Consider the following 22,446-nt stretch of genomic DNA (forward strand, 5'->3'; position numbering starts at 1 on the left):
AATTTCATTTGCACCTTAATTTTGCCATATCCAGTGAAGCAATTCAAAAATGTACTTTTTATGAACATTGTAGAGTTGTAGTACTTTTGACACATTTCCAGTTGCCATAGTGTTTTCCTAAAAGCTTTAGGATTTTTTTACACCAACTGCAAATGTTACAATCTATAGTGATTTTTTTTGTATCCAACTTTGAGTTCAATATCATGCAATATATACAGTAATATATGTAGTCTTAATATCAAAACTGCACCAATTTAATGACCAAAATGTCCAATAATAATAATAATAATGTCGTTCTACTTAGCTTCTAGCCGTTCTAGCTGATGTGCTATGTTAAACATCTTTTTCATACAGTTACTTTTAAGGGAATTGTCTAAATCCATGATCATACTAAACAATTGGATACAAAGTCTCATTTAAATGAACCATCATTAAGGTAGGATTAACTTAAGAAACTTTTCTATCTACTAAACTAAAAACTGATTATGTTTACAGCTATATATTACACAACTAATGATTTAAGGAAAGATCTTGGTAGCAAAGATTTGAAAACAAACTACTGATCTGTTATCAAGTCTCTATTAACCAATCTGTGCAGAAGCAAGTGTATTTTGTGCATTACAGATAAACACATTTACATTTACTGCATTTAAACAGAAGCTCACTGCAAGCAGAAAATAAATAAATGCAATCTTATAATAATGATTTGTCCTAATTATGAGGCAGTTTCTTCATAATTATGCTGCTCCTGAGGTAGAAAAATTGTGAATAACTGTCAGCTTAGTGTTTACTTACCTCAGGACTGCTTTCAGTAGAACCTGTGGGTAAAATCTGTAATATGAGTTTATCATGAACAGGGAAGTTGTGGTTGCCTACTTTACACCCCACCCCCACTGACATGTGCTCACACTCAAAATACAGAGTAGCTGCTTAATTTTCAGCATTCAAACAATTTTTTTCTGATTTTTTTCCCACGTTGAAGTTTTGAATACAATAATTCCACCTCCATGCTGCGGCTGCTTTTGATATAAAAAATGATAGACTTTCTTTTTTCAGAAATACCCATTAAAGAACGGCTTGTGAATTGCGGCTAGAAATAATCCGAAACAAATGCAGTACATTTGGGCGACCGTGGCTCAGGGGGTTGGGAAGCGTATCTGTAACCGGAAGGTTGCCGGTTCGATCCCTGGGCTCTCTGTCCTGGTCGTTGTGTCCTTGGGCAAGACACTTTACCCTACCGCCTACTGGTGTTGGCCAGAGGGGCCGATGGCACGAAATGGCAGCCTCGCTTCTGTCAGTCTGCCCCAGGGCAGCTGTGGCTACAACTGTAGCTTCCCTCCACCAGTGTATGAATGCGAGAGTGAATGAATAGTGGCATTGTAAAGCGCTTTGGGTGCCTTGAAAAGCGCTATATAAATCCAATCCATTATTACATACACGTTTGGCTTACTTTTAGTAAGAACTGCAGTTGGCAGCTGCTTTATGAAACCATGTTGTTGACTTTATTAGCTCCTGACAAGCTTAATCTTCCTGTTTCTACCATATTAAAACCTACAGACATTCCTGAGAGCAGCTGAAATAGCAACAAACACCCTGTTGATGTTTTTAAGATTGCTATCTTCAGTCAGAACCTGCGGCTAGTGTGAAAGTTTGACTCAGGATATAGTAGTTGTTTGATCGAAGGAGTTTTAAGATAAGATAAGATAAGATAAGATAAGATAAGATAAGATAACCTTTATTAGTCCCACGCGTGGGAAATTTGTTTTGTTACAGCAGTGGACAGTACAAAGTTGCATAGAAAAATTAGAGAAAAACACTGGAATAAGATATCAAAAAGATACTATACACAACAGAATAAAATAAAATACTATATACAATCGAATAAACTAGAATAAAATAGAATACAAGTGCTATATACAATATGAATATAATACAACCATGCCAGAAAGAATATTGCATAGAGCAGGGCGATATGACCAAAAATATTTATCACGATGTGAGGGTGCTGGGGAGCATCTCCCTCACTAAATGATGTACGCACTCACTGTGTCTAATAGGAAGTTTTGATTTTGTTATGCTTTTGTTTTGAAGTCCATTAACCTCTCTCTCTCCCTTGAAGTCAACTTCCTGAAGGCCTTAGTCATGGAGTGCACACATGATTATGGCTTAATGATGTCCACCTGAAAGGAGTTCTCCAATCACCCACTGATAGTGGGTTGAACCATCTGATGAGAGCTGAGGGGGGGAGTGGGTTGAATTTTCAGTTTGATTTGATTTAGTTAGTTGGGATATTGTTTAGCTGGGGGGTGTTTTGTAATCTGATATTTGTGAGGTGTGTCAAAATAACTGCAATGTTTCACTATATAGGTTTTTGTAGCTGGGCTGTGTCGGGGTGGGAAGACCTTTTACATTTTATTGGTGATGGTATGACCAGGGGGTGATTCATTTTGAGGGTGTTTCAGCATTAGTGATGGGATTTCCGGCTCTTTTTAGAGATCCGGCTCTTTCGGTTCGGCTCACTAAAAAGAGCCGGCTCTTTCGGCTCCGAACCGGCTCTTCAGGTTGTTTTGTTGCTTTAATTAATTTATTATTAACAATAATATAAAATTATGCACAAAAGGAATTACTAACGTAAAAACAAGTGGTTTTATTTATATATGTTTATATATAAATATATGCGGTGGCCCCTAGAGACAAAACACGTACAAACTCCAAAACACATTTCTAGCATGAACTGAACTTCCAAAGCAGAGCTACTAGATCACTTAAATTACACAATTGAAAGCATGTGTGTATTGTTTGTGTATTTATACACAGGCACTCATATATATATATTCAAATAATTTAAAAAAAAGTTCATTTACCTGTTATTACCACACACCAAATCCGGTCGTTGGTACTTGCTGGCTTGTGTAGCCACAAGATAACAAAGGCTCAACACTGCGCCCAGCATCCTGGAGCACTTCTGTTGTCTTTTGTACGTGTTTTGAGTTTTTATGTGCTTCTGAGTTTTTATATGCTTCTGAGTTTTTACGTGCTTCGGAGTTTGTACGTGTTTTTACATGTTTTGGAGTTTTTACGTGTTTTGGAGTTTGTACGTGTTTTTACGTGTTTTGGAGTTTGTACATGCTTCAGAGTCCGTACGTGATTTGAAGTTTGTATGTGCTTTGTCTCTAGGGGCCACCGTAAATATACTTTTATTTATTCACTCCACATAAAATGTAATAAATAAATCATATAATACAAAAATCAACTATTCACATTTCAAGTTTTAACTATTTAAATTTTCAGCTTTTTCCTTTCACAAATTTAAAGTGAAAAGAACACAAAACACTGCAAACCACAACACAATTAAATATAAATTATAATATGAAAACTAAAAGAACATGCATATTCTCTGTCATATGGACCTGCATGAATAAACTTTCTCAATCCTTTATCATCTGCAACCGAAAATAGTTGTGGATGATTACTATACCTTTCTAATGTTGTTGTCCCTGCCTCTCTTTCTCTCTCTGGCTCTGTTCCTGTGCTACTGAGTGTAACTACCGCCCCTCCCCCCTCTGCCCAGCGTAAAGCACAAGGCCCGCGTGCAGAGTGAAGCGGGAAAAAAGTGCGAGAGAGAGGCTGAGAGAAAGAAAAAAAAAAAAAAACCCACGTGACGGCTCGCGATAAGGAGCCGGCTCGCGTCGTTCACGTCAAAGAACCGGCTCTAAGAGCCATTTCGTTCGCGAACGACCCATCACTATTCAGCATCCCCAAAATGAATCAAAGCACCCCCAAAGATTTCTTACTTTTTTTTTGACAATATTTGCAGTTTGTGGGACACACTACTAAAAATATAAAAAGCATACTGAGATCATAATAAAAGTATAGATAAACCCTTCCCCCCTCCCAAAGTGGTTTGTTCCAGCTCGCCTCTCCCCTTCTCTGGCTCTAGCGCCGTTGCTGCCAGAGCGATGGTAGCTGAGACGCAGTGGAGCACGGGTGTAAGTGCCTGGCTTAAAACAGGACATATTAGCTGCATTTAACCTTCAGTTACTCTTTATATAGTTAGGTAGGAGTCAGGCCATGTTTCTTTTTAGCTGAAAAACATTAACATCTGGTGCCATTCCAGATATGTTAACATTGTACAATCTTCTGGATAATCAGATCTTCCCCACACTGAAAACTGTTATTCAGGTTGCCCTACAAACCCAGTTAGCAGCTGTAGCTGTGAAAGGTCTTTTAGTGTCTTGAGTCAGCTCCATACCTGGCTGAGAAGGACCATGGGTCAAAGCAGACTCCAGCACCTGGCTGTGATGTCAGTTGAGAAAGATGCTTGAGAGACTTGACCACCAAAATGTGATAGACAGATTTGCCAGCCTCAAGGTGAGCCGACAAAGGATAAAAGAAAAGAAAAAATCTGCAGAGCCATAGTAGTATCTGCAAAAAAGATCTTTTCATACATTGTACCATAGGCCAAGGTGTCTCAATTTTTTAAATTTTTTAATAAAAAGGAACACCGCGGGACGTGACAAAACGTCGCCATGTTACGCCTCAGGAGAGAGAACGGGCTAAAAGACACGTTGATGGTTTGGAGAAAGTAATTACTGAAGTTAACTCAGAAAAATCAATTAGAGAAAAAGACTTTGCAGCGGGAATCGCAAGTTTGAGTCCCACCCGGTATCCAGTAAGGGTCCTGGCTAGACTCCCTTGCTAAAACCAAGCACTGGAATGGTGCGGCTACGTCTCCAGTCTGTCCGCAGCTCGGACACAAGCATCTCACTACATGTTGTACTGTGTATGTGACAAATAAAATTTGAATTTCTTTCTTATTTTCTTTAATCAGTGATGAATGGTAAGATGTTCTAGCTTCACGGAGGGCTTTCTTATAAAGCAACAAACTATTTCTCCAGGCTAAATGTTGATTTTCTAAATTTGTGACACGCCATTTCCTCTCCAGCTTACGAGTAATCTGCTTTAGGGTACGTGTTTGAGAATTATACCACGGAGTCAGGTACTTCTGATCTGAAGCTCTATTTTCACAGGAGCTACAGTATCCAGAGTCGTACGTTGTGAGGAGGCAAAATTATTAAGAAGATAATCGACCTCTGTTGGAGTAGCGTTCAGGTTGCTCTCTCTGCTCTGTGTTGGTACAGAGGTTGAGTTCTTTTGCATTTTTGAAAGAAACCGATTGAGTCTAAAAACAGATTAAATGCCGTGTTGAGGCTTTCGTTTTAGCATCTACATGTTACAATCAGCCACAACAATTATTTTATCTGAGCTGAGGATGGGGTTTGGGGGAGATAACAGGGGCAGAAAAGCTGCAGAGAGGCATGTAAGACTGCAACTCTGCTTCCTGGTGCTCACACTGCACCTATGACTAATTTACAAGGAGAGCAAAGGGAAATGTGAACTTAGCACGTTGTAGCTGTGAAGAGAGAGTGATAAACATTCATTACAACGTCAGAAAAATTTGTTCTCCAGTATTTAGAAAGTTGACAGTCAGAAGAAACCGGAAGATTACCAGAAGCAGTTACAACAAGTGAACAGCAGGTGTCACACTGCATCAGCCTTCTTTTCTCTGCAGGAGAAACACAGATGAGTGACAAATTAAAGAAACACGCTGCCACTTCAACTACTCACATCTGCTGTCTGTGGGTTTTAATGTGGTGGAAACAGGAAGATTCAGTCTGTAAGGGGCTCATAAAGGTTTTTTTTAATTCATAAAGCCGCTGCCAACTACACTTGATAATAAACAAGTATATACTGTGTATATCTGTGTTATTTTGTTTTTATCAGAATTCTCCAACCCTGGCAGACTCTGTGCTCATTCTGACAGAAATACAAATTCAGTTCTACATGAAAGGTGGTAAAGTCACAGAAACCTCATCAATCATTCAGGACTTCAAAACTGAAATAAAGATTTAAATGTATCCATCATTCATTTAAATGGATATTTGAATAAATCCTGCTATAATGTGACCAGCATTTGGTTTTTTGTATTTATTCACTGGTGCAAAGAGCAGCAGATTCTGTTCTTCTTTAATGATGTTGTGATCTACTGTTGTCCCAGCCATGATTTTAGTGATGAGCTCACTGTGTTATTTTTGCCTCCCTCTGTGACCCTGTTATAAAGATACTATTCAGCAATTCGCTCTAGCATGTGTGCACATACTGGTGGTTGTATAACAAGACATCAGAGCTTCTTGATGTGGAATAAGCCATCACCTACCTCTCAGCTTTGACATGTTCACTGCTGACACTCTGAAATAATAGCAGCTTACACCATGTTTGCTGTCACAAAGTTTGTTAAATGTTGATCGTTTGTTGTAGCTGTGTTGTGATTTAGGCAACAGCTGTACAGGGGAAGAAGAAAAAAAGACTGTTTATGCTGAAACGAAATTGCATGTCCCTTTGAGAAGGACAGACATTGACTACAGTCAACAGAGCTGGAGGGATGATGCTTAGCTGTGCAGACAGTTTGAATTAAAATGCGTCCTGCTGTTCCTGATTTCATGTTTGGGCTTTTGTAAATGTGAACACCAATGAGTACAGGGTGGGGTTAGTAAAGTAAGCTAGCACGACTTCCCCGTTCAAGACAAACTTGTCATATTGCAGACTTTACACACTGGTTCAGCTGGAAGCAGTCCTGAGACAAGTAAGAGCAATGTTTACCTTACTCACATTATCTCTACATGAAGAGCAGCATAGTAATGAAGAAACTGACTCATAATAAGGACAAGTCCATATTTTCAGACAGCATATTGTAGTCATGACACCACCTGCTTTTCGTTTGTGCTTGCAGTGAGGCTCTGTGTAAATGCAGTGCTGTCAATGTGTTTCCTGCTAATATATATATGCATGTGTCTGTTGGTAATATAAGAACTGTACTTGGTTTATGAGAGCTCAAATAGTATTAGCAATTTGTGGTGTATATGATGAATATAATATAATATACAATTGAACTGTCCATATTAGATACACATTGCTAAAATAGTCTCATAAAACATATCTTTAATAAATCTTGCCTCAATCATAGTTACTACAGTTACTGTTGCAAAGACATTTTTTTACTGTTGTTGGTGTCCTGGAACATTTTCTGAGGAATTTCAGGATGACTTTTATTCCTTGACATTTAAATATATATAATCCATCAATGAAATACAGATTTTTCCTCACTTTAAAGTCATATATCTGATACAAAAATACATAGTTAATGCTGGGTAGAGAAGGAACATAACTAATTCAACAAGACTGAAGTTTCTGGAATTGTTGCTACTGCCGGTTTCTGTCTTTGGCTTGCAGTCGGTGGGACTAAAAGATTATAGGTACTGTAAATAGTTTAGTGCTATAGAGCAAAAACAGATATGCCTAATTAAATGGCAGAGCAGGGACGGGACTATGGTCTGTCAAAATGAGACAGAGAGGAAATTCCAACAAATTGCAGAATTATAATGACATGAGTAAGGGAGCCACAGGAGAGTACACTTATGTCTCTGTTATCTCTATGTGAGAAGTGGGTTGCACTGTGACTATAACCACAAATGGTATGGATGTGTTTTAAAAACTGTGATTTTTGTAACAATTTTGTAACCATTCTGTGTCACAACTGTGTGTGCTGGGCAAACGGTGTGGGAGAAAATGGAACAGAAAAAGTGGAAAATATAAAATGTTGAAAATCTAAATAAAGGCAAGCACCGCACAATCAAGCGGCCTGTGATAAACGCTGTGAAGCTAATTAGCCGGCTAATAATAATGATAACAAGAACAACAATACTAATAGTACTACTACTACTACTAATAATAATAATAATAATAATAATAATAATAATAATAATAATAATAATACCTTAATAATAATACTGTTAAAAATATCCACTTCGCAACCAAAAACAAATACAGAAATGACAAAAGTCAAGACATCAGCCCAGGGACCATTACCAACCGGTCGCAGCAGATGGCCGCCCCTCCCTGAGCCTGGTTCTGCCGGAGGTTTCTTCCTGTTAAAAGGGAGTTTTTCCTTCCCACTGTTGCCAAAGTGCTTGTTCATAGGGGGTCATATGATTGTTGGGTTTTTCTCTGTATCTATGAAGCGCCTTGAGGCGACTTTTGTTGTGATTTGGCGCTATATAAATAAAATTGAATTGAATTCATATTTTCATACCACGTCCCACCTCTATTCTGTATACCCAGAGTAAATTCTGATATTATTTGGGCTCTTTCATGTTTTTGTTTTCTGTTCAACAGGCTTTTTTTCTTCTTTCCCAATTCACATACAGAAAAGTAGAACAATCTTAAACTAATGCGCTTTCCAACACTTCCTATCCCACACAATGCAGTGGTTTACACAGGAAAGAACCCCATCACAGAAAGTCATGGACAGGAGCAGTATTTCCTTGAAGTGGTGATGTGGATCAACATGTGTGTCTGCCTTCCTTTGACTATACTGATCATCTACTGTGTGTCTTATATGGTAAGTAAATGATGACTTAGATTTTACATTTCTTACATCTCTTTTTGTGAGTCTGCAATTATGAGAATAATTAGAAGATTTAGCAATAAAAGAAAACTCGTGCAGAGGGCTGCAATGATTTGATCTAATGACAATTAGAAATAATCATTAGTTCCGTATGTCATTTCTGGGTGATGACACAGGCTGATTAAATGAATGTACTAAAGAAGGTAAATTTTATAGTAACAGCTCTTGATTTAAAATCTGTATTTATGACAAAGGATAACAAAGTGGTATGGTTAACTCTCGTAATAAAGGTGGAAGGAATGGTTCAAATGTCATTTGTATCGATACTGGTATTAATAATAATGTATACTTGATATATATTGATCCCCATTGCTGGCCTCCTGAGCCAACAGTGCAGATAGTTTCAGTTCAAGTTTATTCGGTCTAGTCTCAAGTTTAGTTCATTTAGGTCTCTGAGTTTATTTGTTTATTGTCTTGTTCATGTTCTCTTGTCTTTTAGGTTCCCTTTGTGTCTTTGTCTTCGTCTCCGTCTCCTGTGACAGTTCACATCTCTGTGTACTCCCTTCCTCTGTGTATCATAGTTTGCGTCTTACTGTTTCCTTTTTTATTTTGACAGCCTCTCTTCCTGTGTTCAGTGTGTTTAGCTTCACTTCACCCATCTCGCTATGACTATTCATTCACTCTCACATGTATTTATGTTGTCAGTTTCCCCTTGTCCCTCAAGCTTTGCATACACTGTGTGATTTTTGGCCCATTTTGAGCTGATTTTTCAGTCGTGCGACCCTTTTGGTGATCGGCCCGAGTTTCGCCTTAATCGTGTCTTGTGCATCGTGTAGTATACATGGCGTAAGGAGAAGTAATTAACACCTCACAACCAGCTCCCGATCATCAATCGCATGGTCACAAGAAAATCAAACCTGTTTGAAATCCTGTCATCCTCGTTAGAGTGTCAACGTAACCTCTCACACTGAGCCCCCCCCCCCCCCCCCCCCCCCCCCCCGTGTCAATAATTTGTAGAGCCACCTTTCTCTGCAGTTACAGCTGTAAGTCTTTTGGGGTATGTCTCTATCAGCTTTGCACATCTAGAGACTTGAATTATTGCTGGTTGTATCACCTACGACAACTGAGGAAGTTCAGGGTCTCTCCAAAGATCCTCAGGATTTTCTATACAGGCGCTGTGGAGAGCATCCTCACACAGAACATGACATCGTGGTTTGGGAACAGCTGTGTGAAGGACCAAAAAGCTCTCCAGAGAGTGATCCGTACAGCAGAACGCTGCTGCAGGATTGCTCTCCCCCCGCTTCAGGACACCTACACCAGGAGATGCCGGACTAGAGCAGCGCAGATACTGAAGGACCCGTCCCATCCTGGCAACAAACTGTTCCAACTTCTGCAATCTGGTAGAAGGTTCCGCATCTTCCGGGCAAGGACAAGAGACTCAAGAGGAGCTTCTATCCCCAAGCCATCCGTGCCCTAAACACACACACCTGCCCTCTCACATCATCTATAATTGACTGAGTCAGGACTCTTCCAGACACTCTAAACCAAGGCACAATGTACATTTCAATTCCTTTAATTTTAAATATGTTTATATTGTCTATCCTGTAAAATAGTCAGATGTCTATTCATATTAATGTACAGAATTCACCTGCTTGCTGCTACTACTGCACATTCACCCAGTGTATGTATATATATATATATATATAATGTTCTTCCTCTACACCCCCCCCCCACCACCACCACCACCAATTTTTGCACATGTCGAGGAGCGTGTCAGGCTACATTTCACTGTGTGTTATACTTGTATAACTATGCATGTGACAAATAAAGAACCTTGAACCTTGAACCTTGTTCATTACAAAATAGCTCAAGCTCAGAGTGTCTGTGAACAGCAATTTTCAAGTGAATGGCCAGCTTTACCTGCTGAGACGTTATAATAAATATCGATCTAATTAATTAATAATTACATTACATTTATATTTCCTGCAGGTGCAGAAGAGTCAGGTCTCTATCATCTATTACACAAATCTCCTCATCACCAATCTAATCCAGATCTGCATAATGACCCTTTGGGTGACAAGAGTGGAAAGCATCATCACCATCATTATTTATTACTGTGTTATGATGGCCAACCTTTACTTCAGGATGTGCATTGCTCTGGAAAGGTACCTGTTCAGTGTGTGTGCATCCTTGCATGTCTCTAAACATGATCTTTGTACTGTGAAGCATCCTTACAGTCAGAAATATACTATTGTGCACTGTGATAATCAGAATTTGTGTTTCTCTTGTGTTACAGGTATTTTTCCATCACACACCCACTGCTGGACTGTCTCAGAAACACTAAGAGCTTGGTGGTGGTCTGTGTTCTGGTCTGGGCTTTTTGTTTTGTCAGTGTCCCTCTTGCCATAGTTTTAAATACATTTCAACATTTAATTATTTATGTCATTATTCCTGCTCCTGTGTTCATCTTCTGCTTAGCTCAGACTTTCAGAGCCCTGCCTGCCGTCAGCTCGATGTCCACTGTGGAAAAACAAAGAAGTCTAGGAACTCTGACTCTGTTGTTCTTAAACTACGTTGTAACAATCCTTCCCACAATTGCCTGTTATGTTCTTGATAATCATAATCATATCAGTTGGATTTTGTTTCTGCTCATTCCTCTGGTGGACTTGTTTTTTTTCATCTTCACTGTATGTGTGTGGTGTGAGGACAGCACTGCATCAGATGAAGAATATGATGATGAGTGCGGCTTACTTTAGAACAGACAGGAGTGTTGATGAAAACAGAGTCAAGAGAGAGAAACAAGGATGCAAATGGTTGAAGAGTTTCTGCAAAATGAGGCAAAAAACATCCTTTACAAATACTGTTGCATGAGGACATCAGACTGTCAGCCATGCTTCTCTCAACTGAAGTGTGTCCGTAAATAATTTAAAAATGTTTCATAATCTGCATGAACGCTTATTTGATTCCAATATTAACCTTTTTTTTTAATTTCTCATATTGATGTTAGTGCAGTGGTTCTCTAGGTGTGTGGCCAGAGTTCTGACAGATGAGGTGCAACTCACCTGGCAGATAAGTTACGCAGAACTAATGTTTAACATCAGAATCACTTTGACAGCATAACAAAGAAATGGGCAGCAGTTACGTTAATAATATGCGCATCTGCTGCAACAGATAGCCGCAATAAAGAAGTGTACTGAAAGTGCATGATTGCGGATGCCGCTCAGGTGTGTCCACCTCCTCTGCATCTGCACCGCAGACCACCAAGTTATATAGTTTTCATCTCTGTTCACAAGTTTCTGGATTTCTTTATTTTTAATAAGACTAAGACTGAACCTTATTTTTCCATGTTTGGCAATCTTCAAATTCTGTTTAACATGTTACTTTTTAGAAGAAGTGGTGCAGACTAATGAAGCAGTCTAGTGGCAAAAGTTACAAATAGTTGTTTGAAATGAAAGTTGTTTGTTTAAAACAAAAATTACTGAAGGATTCATTGTGAATGAGTTTATTATCTAAATAACGTTGCAGCTCGGCTTTTCTGTCATTGTTTTGTTTAGATGGGGCATGAAAGTATTTTTTTCCTGCCATGTGGGGAATGATATAAAAAGTTTTTTGCCTCATCATATTTCTGTAGTCCTCACCTGTGAAAGGCTGATGGAGTATGATGATGGTGGTGTGGACAGCTAAGCTTGTGAAGGAGACAACTCAAAAACGAGGTGACATATGAGCTTCAAATTGATACCACATCATATCTATTAAAAATCTTGTATAAGTTTAAATCTGCATAACCTCAAACTCACTCTCAGAGGACAAGTTTTCTGAAAATCTTGTGAATGTCATAACTCAAGAACAAGCTGACATAGAATTTTGCAATTGTTGAGTCTCTCATTCATCTTATAAGAGACTCTTTAAAGTTAACACATTGTTTTTCTGGACTACATTTGTGTTGCCCCATAATAACATTTGCATTTCTTCTGATCTATTGGCTGATGGCAGCAGGTATTACTAAAACGTTTGCAATTTTTGCATCTATGCAGTGTAAAGCTGCAGCACAGGCAGATGAACTAAAGCAATGTCTAAGCATGACAAAATACACCAAGGGGCACAAAATACAAGGATGATGAGCTTTGAGTGTTGTTACCGGCTATTTACGCTTATGTTGTATTTTTAATCTGTGTTTGTGCACATGTATGTTTGTGTATGGACTTTTGTACGTATAAGTATATAGATATATGTACATTAGTATATATCTTGTTATTTCTGGGGTTACAAAACCATATGCAAAACCAAATACTCTGACTTCCTGTTTTTAGGAGAATGGCCTCCCATCTCAGTAACATATTAGCAAAACCTCAGCTACCCAAACCACCTGCTGTTAGAATGTAAATACTATATGCTGATTAAGCAATACTCATGGTTTGTGCATGTATAAAAGGGGAAATGTTGTTGGTAAGTCAGTTACGTCTCTGAGCACATCGGTTTTCAGTGAAGATAGAAATCTTTAAACATGCGGTATCATCGAGGCTGCTACGTTAAGCAGCTCTCATCTGATGTGTCTGTGGGTTTTCATGTGGTGGACACAGGAAGACTGAGTTACTAAAGCTCTCATAAAGTCACACGCGTGGTTTAATAAAAATTTAATAAAGTGTATTAAAAGCCAAATGTAGTTTTTAGCAAAGAGAAGCAAAACATGTATAAACATGAATTAATTTGAGTTTTAATGCCTGCTGGATATGGATCAAGATTAAATTTTTACTGGTTTGCATTGCAAATTTCCAGTCTAGTGCCATCCACTGTAAATACACTGAACAAAACTATAAACGCAACACTTTTGTTTTTGCTCCCATTTTTCATGAGCTGAACTTAAAGATGTGAAACATTTTCTACATACACAAAGGACCCATTACTATCAAATACTGTTGACAAATCTGTCTACAGCACAGTGATGTGTAGCATTGTAGCATATTTACAGGAAGAAATGTGGGATAAACTTCTTCTTGCTGCTCTGCAAGAAGATCATATTCTCCATAAAACAAGTGCAACAATGTTGACTTTTACACATTGTTCATAAATCAGAATAATACTCCATGTGGGATCATAGCACCAAGCAGAACTACTGAGCCACCTTTGTGAACATGTAAAATACATGCAACAACAAACAGGACTTCAATGGGTGACCTCATGCTGACTGCATGCATCTTCCATCTGTGACGGGCGTTCATCTTTGTCAATGAGTGTTCAGAAATACAGCAGAGAAGCAAAATTAAAAAACATGATGGAAAAAATGTTCCAGTGTAAACTGGCTGAACTTACAGCAACATGATAGTTTTATTACATGGAGTTCACATCTCTCTAACACTGAACAGCTTCCAGATAAAGACTGTTAGTCACTGTGGTTATCAACCACCTCCAACAAGAAACAGCGGTATAGAAAGGGCTTTAAAAAGGTCAGATATGAATCGGCAGTTTAGTTGTTGACAGTGTCGAAATACATGAAGCTGGTTAGGTTTGGGAAACAGCTGTACCGGGTTTTTATCATTGTTTACAGGTTATAGAAACTTTTCTGAAATAAACACAGAATTCAAGGCCTGTCTGACCAAAAACAAACATCTTTATAGATCTATGATCGAATTATGTCTGCAGTTTATCTGCAGCCAGTCAGCTTAAGAGAGGGTACGACTGGCCTGTACAGGCAGGATCCAGCTGTGACTACTGTAGAGGCTTTGAGTTCAAATGTTTGATGGTTAATGACAGCATGTTCATGCTGCAACATCTGCACTGTGATTTTATGATTTTACACATTCACGTTTGTTTACATAAAATAAAACATAAGAGATAATTCACTGTTTCATGAGCTACAGTCAGCACTCTGTGTGTGTGTGTGTGTGTGTGTGTGTGTGTGTGTGTGTGTGTGTGTGTGTGTGTGTGTGTGTGAGAGAGAGAGAGAGAGAGAGAGTCAGGGGATGGGGTATAATGTAAGCTGCCACAACTTCCTGACTCAAGACAAAAATTATCAAATTGCAGTTTTTACAGTTTTCAGCTGGAAGCAGTCCTGAGGTAAATACAGACGACTCCTATCACTCATATTCACATTATTTCTATTTGAAGAGCAGCAAATTATGAGAAAACTGACCTTCATCAGATATCTTACTGAAGTTTTAAAGTTACACTCTTTTCTTTTGTGCTTGTAGTGAGCTTCTGGATGAATGCGCTACTTTTTTACTTCCTAAAAAAGTTTGATTCTTGTGAATCGAGCTTGCTTTCAAGAATTAAATAAAGATTTACTGAAACTGCAGAGGGAATTTTCTGTTTTCACTGTTCTTGGTGGAATAATGTGGAATTTCTGAATCATTAAAAAAAATCAATTTCCTTTAGAAGTCTGAACATAAATCAAACTGAGCAAACTCCGGTCAGCTGTAGTTCAGACATATATAGCATTGGGCTCTATCATAGTTACATTGTCAGTTCACCAGGCCTTGTTTCTTCTTTTCATCCGTTGTTTCTTTTCTAATAGTGTTAACATGCTGCCTTTTCCAGAAACAATATTTTTCTCTGAAGAAAAAGTTTTTTACTGCAATTTCATCACTGAAAGCTGGAAAAAGATGCTGCCCATCATAGTTATGGTTGCATGGATCTATGTTTTCGACTGCCTGCCTTTGACCATACAGGTCCTTTGTTTTGTGGGCTGTGTGGTAAGTAAATAGTAAATTACTTTCATGTGTTTTTATGTCAGCATGTGAATAATTTTGAGATTTTTTTTAAAAGCTGATTTATAATAATAAAAAAAATCATTAGTTATTTGTTGCATGGACATTAAGCACTGATTCTTGTTTACAATGGATAACCTCAAAAAATTTACGTAATACTAAAGTAAATCCTTCCCTCCCCATCTCCAGCTGCCTCCCTCTTCCCGCTCCTCCACAACCACCCACACATGCAGGGCCTTGGAGTGGGGGTATGTCACCAGGGTGCAGAGGAGGCTACCCCCCCCCCCCCCCCCCCGTCCCCTTCTGGCTGCCTCTGCCTCAATTTTATCCCACAACTTAGACATTCACATTATTCACACTCTCATTACACATACATATAGGATCTTGGGGGTGGGCACAATCACGGAGTCCAAATTACCATCAGGGTGTATACCTCACCCCTGACGTCGTTGCCCACCTCTCAATTTTAAATACACTTAGTCATTGAGGGCTAGCAGGAGGGACTATGCGCTTACCTGCTGCTCCTTGGCAGGTAGCTCCAAGCCCTCCTGGGTTTTAATTGCACCTTAGAACACATATGCATCAACACTACAATGAGCGGGTGGAGGGAGGTTTGGAGTCTTCTCCCACCCCCATTCTCTGCGGCCTGCTGGAGCGGGAGGGCTAGTAGGAGGAGTTGGCCGTCCGACTGCGGTCTGGGGTGTGGGGCCTCCCTGCTGCTGCGGAGTCGGGGCGGTCTGCCTCTCCCCACCGCAGGGAAAAGGGAAACACCACCTGGGTCTGGGTGCAATTCCCCCCTCCAGGGGCAAGGGTACCTAGACCCGGTTTGTAGAGTACGCTTGGGGAGTGTGATTGTGTGTACAGCGTCTCTTTATGTCTGTCTCCACGTTGGTTGAGTGTGGAGTGAGTGCATATGAGAGCATGAGGGTGGGAATGGATGTTTGTGTCTGTGTGTGCCTGTATGTCTGTGTCTATATGTCAGGTTGGGTATCAGACGCCACCTCTCTGGGGACACCTCAGGCCCTCCAAGGTTTGGAGGCCTATCTCCACCCACCACCACTTCCCCTGCCGGTGGCGGACTCCCTCAGGTGTCGGTGTGTTGGTGGTTCTTTGTGTCTGGGGGTGGGCGTCCGGGTACACACCGGCTCACTCCTTGGCGGCCGCTTGTCGGGGCCTGGGGCCTGGGGCTCGCTCGGGCCCCTTTGGAGGTGGGGTGCCCCCGGCCTCTCGGCCTGGGGCTCGGTCACTCAGGCACAGCTGGGGGCCGGCGGAGCTCACGGGCGCGTCACTGCAACTCCCCCTGACTTCTGCTCCGCGGCTGCTGGGCGAGCCCTCATCTGGGACTCTCCTCAGCTCTTACTGGAACAGTGGCGCGGCTGCCCCTCTGTTGGTCTTCCATGGTCTCTTGTGTTCTGGGGGCCTCTGGATGTCTGGAGTTTTGATCTCCTCCATACCCGCTTCACACCCTGGAGGACGGGGCTGTGGCCCCCCCACACTCCCTAGCAGATCATTACATGGAGAAACCTTTGGAATGCAAGCATGCTGATCCACACAGGTATGCACACATGGGTATTCACAGACGCGGACTAAAGCTTTCTTGGCTGCTGCCTCAAAGCACACTGTGCGCTGTCTATCTTGCGTGCTGCACAATATCGTTTATTATTTAGTAAATATTGATATCTATGACTAGCTAGTTTATTGTGATGTTGCTTTGTGTTCTCTATTATTATGTTGCTCTTTGTTGTTTGCTGTCTCCTCTGTTTGTTTTTTTTGTTTGTTTTTTTTTTTTTTTCTCCATACAGGTGACCCAGGAGTTCTTTTTTTTTTTCTCTCTCTTCCCCCCCCTTCTCACCGTCTCTTCTCCCCTTTGGTTTTCTTTCTTTCTCTCATTCATTCCCCCTGTCCTATTTATTAAAAAAATAAAAAAAAATTTAAAAAAAATGACAAAGGATGAACTGAAGCTCTGCCATCACGTAATGTCGCATACTGCTGTTTCTGATGTCATTTAGAAAAAAAAAAAAAAAAAAAAAACTAAAGTAAATCAGAAACACACATCCTACACTATTTGATTGAATAGAGACCGAGGCAGGAAGTAAAACTAACAAAGGACACAAAAGAAAATGACCTTCACAGTAAACCAGGAAGCAACCCAACCATCAAGACCTATCAGATACAGAGACAAGAACACTTCCATAAACTGATATGGACTGAGCCTGCTGTCCCAGTATGCAGTACAAACACTGTTATACTGAGTCTTCCTTTTACTTCATTAATGTGACTTAAATACATGTTTCCTGCAGGCAAGAAGGAATCAGGTCCCTGTCATCTATTACATAAACCTCATCCTTTCCAATGTGATCAAGATTTGCGCCTTCAACATGACAAAAGCAAAACCAAATGACCGCACAGTCTCCAGCACTGCTTCGGTTTTTTACCTGTTGGGTGTGATGGCCAGTCTTTACTTCAAGATGTGCATTGCTCTGGAAAGGTACCTATTTGTCTCAGTGTGTGCGCTTTGTACTGTAAATGAAGCATCCTTATGGTTCTGAACTGTGATATGCAGAGTATCTGTCTTGTGTTGCAGGTATTTCTTCATCGCCTGCCCCCTGCTGGACTTCATCAGAAAAACCAAGACTTCTGTGCTGGTCTGTCTTCTGGTCTGGACCCTTTGTGTTTTCAGTTGCCCTCTTGGAGTATTATTAGAGCAGTCTGAACGCATCTTTATTTTTGCCTTGTTTCCTGCTCCCCTGTTCATCTGCTGTCTAGCTGGGACTCTCAGATCTCTGCCTGATGCCACCTCAGTGCCCAGTGAGGAAAAACAAAGAATTATAGGAACTTTGGTTCTGTTGTTGGTTAGTTACTGTCTGATTATCATACCTACAATCATCCTAATAGTTTTGGAACCATATCTTTTTGACAGTTACTTCATTTCCATCTTCTCTCTGCTCAATTCTTTTGAGATCTTGATTCTGTTTGTCATTATGTGTAGAAGTCCAGTTGAAAATCTGCTGGCATGTCTGTGCTGCTGCAGCAGATCCAGCAAGAGATCATCAGTGTGAGTGATGGCAGCACACACGAGTGGGTTCATGTCAACAAGGAAAGGAAAAGAGATAAGAGGAGAACACAGCAGGAGAGAGGCTGAGAAAGCAAGCAAACAATCTATTTCACTAGAACCCTCATTCACTAAAATGTGTATGGAACGTAAAATTTGTGCATAAAATCATTGTCAGATTTAGGAAATGTGTGCACGATTGTACATATTTTAGTAAATCAGACTCATTCTAAACGAAGGGGCTTGGCAGCAGTGCTGCCTGCCCCTATTTTTCTATTTAAGGAAGACATTTACCCAGAGGTGAAATTGACTAAAGAAAATGAGTAAAAAAATTGAATTGGCTTTAAATTCCAAAGGCCAATTGTGCTACCACTGCTGGTAACACTAGGGGAATTGGATCAAAAACTTTAATCTGAGCACCCAGAGGAGTGACCCTAAAACTGGGGGCATGCCTCCAACAGATCCCAGGAACAACATCTCTAGGAACAGCAAAGATCCTGCACAGGATGCCCAATCTAGAAGGATAAAGACGGGCCAGTGGGGATTTTTTTTTTTCAATTTCAGTTTAAAATTGTATTAATTGTTTTCTCACAGTAACATTTGTATTTCCTCTGATTTATTGAGTCACATGTCACATGTAAAGGTTTCAGGACACCGCCTCGAGACCTGGAGTTTGACACCTGTGGCCTATAGTAACTTCAGTTTTGTATGTTAAGTATACATCTATATTTTCTTATTCTTGCAAAAGTTTGGTCATATTCCATTTTATTCTGTGCTTTATGTCACTGTCAACTTTTTTCATTCGTGTTGGGTGGGGTTGTGTTCTGTAGGGCCAGGTGGTTTTATCTCTTCCTTAAATCGTGGAAAAAACATTTTTGGTTGAACTAACTTTAACTTTAAAAACACCAAAGATGATATAGTAAACCGTGAAATCATTATCTTTGTCAGCAGAAAGATGTGACAACATTTGAACCGTCACCATTTTTTAGCCACTAGATGGAGACACAGGGTTGAAAATAGGATGGTGTTTTAGAGGTTTGTGTGACGGTGAATCTGTTTGACTATTCTGTGTTTACAGTTGAAGAGGGACAATAAATTGTCCACAGTTTGTTTTTGTTTTTTTGGTAGTAACTTGTTAGATATGTATTCAATCATTTGTCTTTGGTGTATTTCCTTTGTGGTGCACTGCACTCTGTAATTGTAGACCTGCCTGGAAAATCCAGTAGCGAGTTAGATCCCCGGCACACCACCAACCAATTCATGTTTCTAACCACTTTTTCCCCACTCTGTGACACACTCCCTGAGGAACAAACTCGCACTATTGGTGATTGTGTTTTAGGAAATGTGAGGCTAGAGACATCAGCACCTGGCTGAGGATAAATAAAGACTTCATAAATAATAATTGAGTAAATGATTTAATAACTGATGAACATATCAGTTGTGTGTGTGTGTGTGTGGGGGGGGGGGGGGGGGGGGGTGTTAGACTAGGTGAATGAGGCTTGTAAAAAAGTGCTTTGAGTGTTCAAATAAAGCAGAAGAGCACTATGTAAGTATCAGTCCTTTTGCTTTGTGTAGTTGTGCTTGTGTTAAAGGTGGAAATGTTCTATAGACTTGTTTTGACACAAGTGCTCTCACACTGAAGATTGCACATTTAAAACCCATGTTATCAACTTGGTGTTTGCTGCCACATCACCTGCTCTGTTGGGTCTGTGAAATTTTATTGTAGTGGAAAAAGGAAGATCGAACTTGTAAAGAGTTCATAAAGTCACAAACATGGTTTCAAATAAACTGCCAACTGCAGTTTTTAGAAAAGCTAAGCTAACGTGTGTACACACACTGCATTTAGCACTGTGTCTATGGTGCAGAAGCTTTAAGTTTATCCTGACTGGCTGTTGTCAGTGTGAACACCAGTGAGTACAGGGTGGAGTCCATAAAGTGTTACCACAATTTCCTCGTTCAAGACAAATTCGTCATATTGCAGTTTTCACCCACTGGTTCAGCTGGAAGCAGTCCTGAGACAAGTAAGAGCAAAGCTTATACTAATTCATATTATTTCTACTTGAAGAGCAACATAGTTATGAAGAAACTGGCTTATAATTAGAACAAATCAGCATTTTCAGACAGCATGTGGAAGTCATAGTACTACCAACTTTTCTTTTGTGCGTGCAGTGAGCTTCTGTGTGAATGCAGAGGATGTAAATGTGCAGCTTTACTGTACTTTTTATTTGACAGAGAAAATCGGATATTTGTGTTCACGTCTTTGTTTAATACAGTTTTAAAGAGGACAGGTGTTTGATCCTGCTGAAGTCAATATATGAAATGAATTGCCTATTTTATCCACAAGTCTAATAAAAAATATCCATGAGGATTATTTAAAGTTATATAGAGGTGTTTTTGTCTTTATTTGTTAACAATTTAAAAGGAATTTCTGAATCACCTTTATTCACATTTAAACAAGTTAACTGAAACAATGAAAGGTAGATTTTACCTGACTTTAAAGTTATTATATTAATTATATATTGATTAATCTTAATTTTACAGGCGTACAGACACGTTCTTGTGTATGCTCTTCCTTGTTTTGTCCTTTTTTAAATTATTTTATGATTTGTTACATCAGTTCAGCAGGTTTTGCTTCTTCTTTATCAGTTTCATCCACAATTTCATGTCAACATAAGAACAATGTTAACCTGCTGTTTTGTTTTTTCTACCACCACCTGTGTGCTTCACAAAAGTGTTTTACATCAGACATCTTGGATCATACATAGTGACAAATACGATAACAAAATGTTATCAACATGAGCGATATTTCCTTGAAGTGGTGATGTGGATTTACGTGTGTGTCTGCCTTCCTTTGACTGTACTGATCATCTACTACGTGTGTTGTGTGGTAAGTAAATGAAGTAAATAGTCCCTTAGATTCAATGTGTAATGTAATATAATAATAAATTTTTCCATCAGATGCAAAGGAGTCAGGTCCCTGTCATCTATTACACAAACCTCCTCCTCTCCAATCTAATCCGGATCTGCATAATGATCGTTTGGATCATAAGAGTGGAAAGCAGCATGAGTGGTATTATTTACAACTTGTGTGAGATGGTCGGTCTTTACTTCAAGGTGTGCATTGCTCTGGAAAGGTACCTCTCTGTCTTTTAATGTGTGCGTTCGTGCATTTCTATGAACATCATATTGTACTGTGAAGAATCCTCACAGTCATAAACCTTTTTTTTGTACTATGACAGTCAGAATTTGTGTCTCTCTTGTGTTGCAGGTGTTTTTTCATCACACTCCCACTGTTGGACTGCCTCAGACAACCTAAGAGTTCTGTGCTGCTCTGTGTCCTGGTCTGGGCTTTTTGTATTGTCAGTTTCCCTCTTGCCATAGTTTTACATCAGTTCATACATTTACGTATTTATGCTGCCCTCCCTGGCCCCCTGTTCATCTTCTGCTTAGCTCGGACCTTCAGAGCCCTGCCTGCTGCCACCTCAGTGCCCACTCAGGAGAAACGTCGAAGTCTAGGAATTTTAATTCTGTTGTTCTTTAAGTACTTTGTACTGATGATTCCCATAGCCATCTTTCATAATGAACGTATTCCCTTTGAAATCAATTGGATCTTCTTTTTGCTCTGTCCTTTTGTGGACTTAGTTTTGTGTCTTTTCATGCGGCAGGGGCGCATTGACAGGCTGCTGGCATGTCTGTGCTCATCGGTGTGACTGACGGCAGCAGTGAGAGGTGTGGTGATGAAAACAGAGTCAGGAGAGCAAAAGAGGGGGAAGAGTTGATATCAGAGTGTCAGAGTTTTTTGATAAATGAAGCAAACAACAGCTGATATCTGCATCTCAGCCACGCTTTTCTCACTTCAGCTATCCATGTGTAAATAATTTCAAAATTACTTTATAATCACTTTTAAACACTCATTGTATTCCAGTAGTAAACACATTTTTCTTTTCTTTTTCAATTGTTTTTTCATCGAGATTTTAAAAGTGTTTTGTTTTCCCTTCCTTGTAATTATGATCACCAGTTAATATTCATTTGTTTCTACATGCAAATAATGTATCCAAATGTTTGTAACTTTTTAAATTTGAATTTGAATTTTTATTTATACCATCTCTCATTCATTTTTGTATGGAACTCTTTAAGGTTATTTGCATTTCCTCTGATCTACCCACTGATGCTACAGCAGCACGTGTTATTAAAAACTTTGCATCTCTTTATGCACCCATGATCCT

The 22,446-nt window shown here is 39.7% G+C and overlaps 2 protein-coding genes and 1 pseudogene across 3 annotated transcripts; all 3 read left to right on the forward strand.

Moving 5' to 3' along the window:
* Nucleotides 1–4,317: 4,317 nt before the first annotated feature.
* Nucleotides 4,318–13,256, forward strand: LOC146655235 (uncharacterized). Its single transcript, XM_085428859.1, has 3 exons — nt 4,318–4,371; nt 10,454–10,629; nt 10,761–13,256. The coding sequence occupies exons 1-3, from the start codon at nt 4,318–4,320 to the stop codon at nt 11,218–11,220; spliced, it is 690 nt and encodes a 229-aa protein (XP_085284985.1). The 3' UTR covers nt 11,221–13,256.
* A 1,825-nt stretch (nt 13,257–15,081) lies between these two features.
* Nucleotides 15,082–19,448, forward strand: LOC146655236 (uncharacterized; annotated as a pseudogene). Its single transcript, XR_014914397.1, has 3 exons — nt 15,082–15,153; nt 17,469–17,656; nt 17,753–19,448. The product of XR_014914397.1 is annotated as an uncharacterized LOC146655236 (transcript).
* On the forward strand, nt 18,669–21,930 carry LOC146655237 (uncharacterized). The gene is made up of 4 exons (XM_085428860.1): nt 18,669–18,757; nt 20,966–21,107; nt 21,179–21,354; nt 21,489–21,930. Exons 1-4 carry the CDS (start codon nt 18,669–18,671, stop codon nt 21,928–21,930), a joined length of 849 nt encoding a protein of 282 aa, XP_085284986.1.
* The last annotated feature ends 516 nt before the right edge of the window (nt 21,931–22,446 follow it).

The sequence above is a fragment of the Rhamphochromis longiceps genome, linkage group LG13, assembly GCF_057381845.1.
Source record: "Rhamphochromis longiceps isolate RC_006_pf linkage group LG13, R_longiceps_female_GT1.1, whole genome shotgun sequence".
Taxonomy (NCBI): domain Eukaryota; kingdom Metazoa; phylum Chordata; class Actinopteri; order Cichliformes; family Cichlidae; genus Rhamphochromis; species Rhamphochromis longiceps.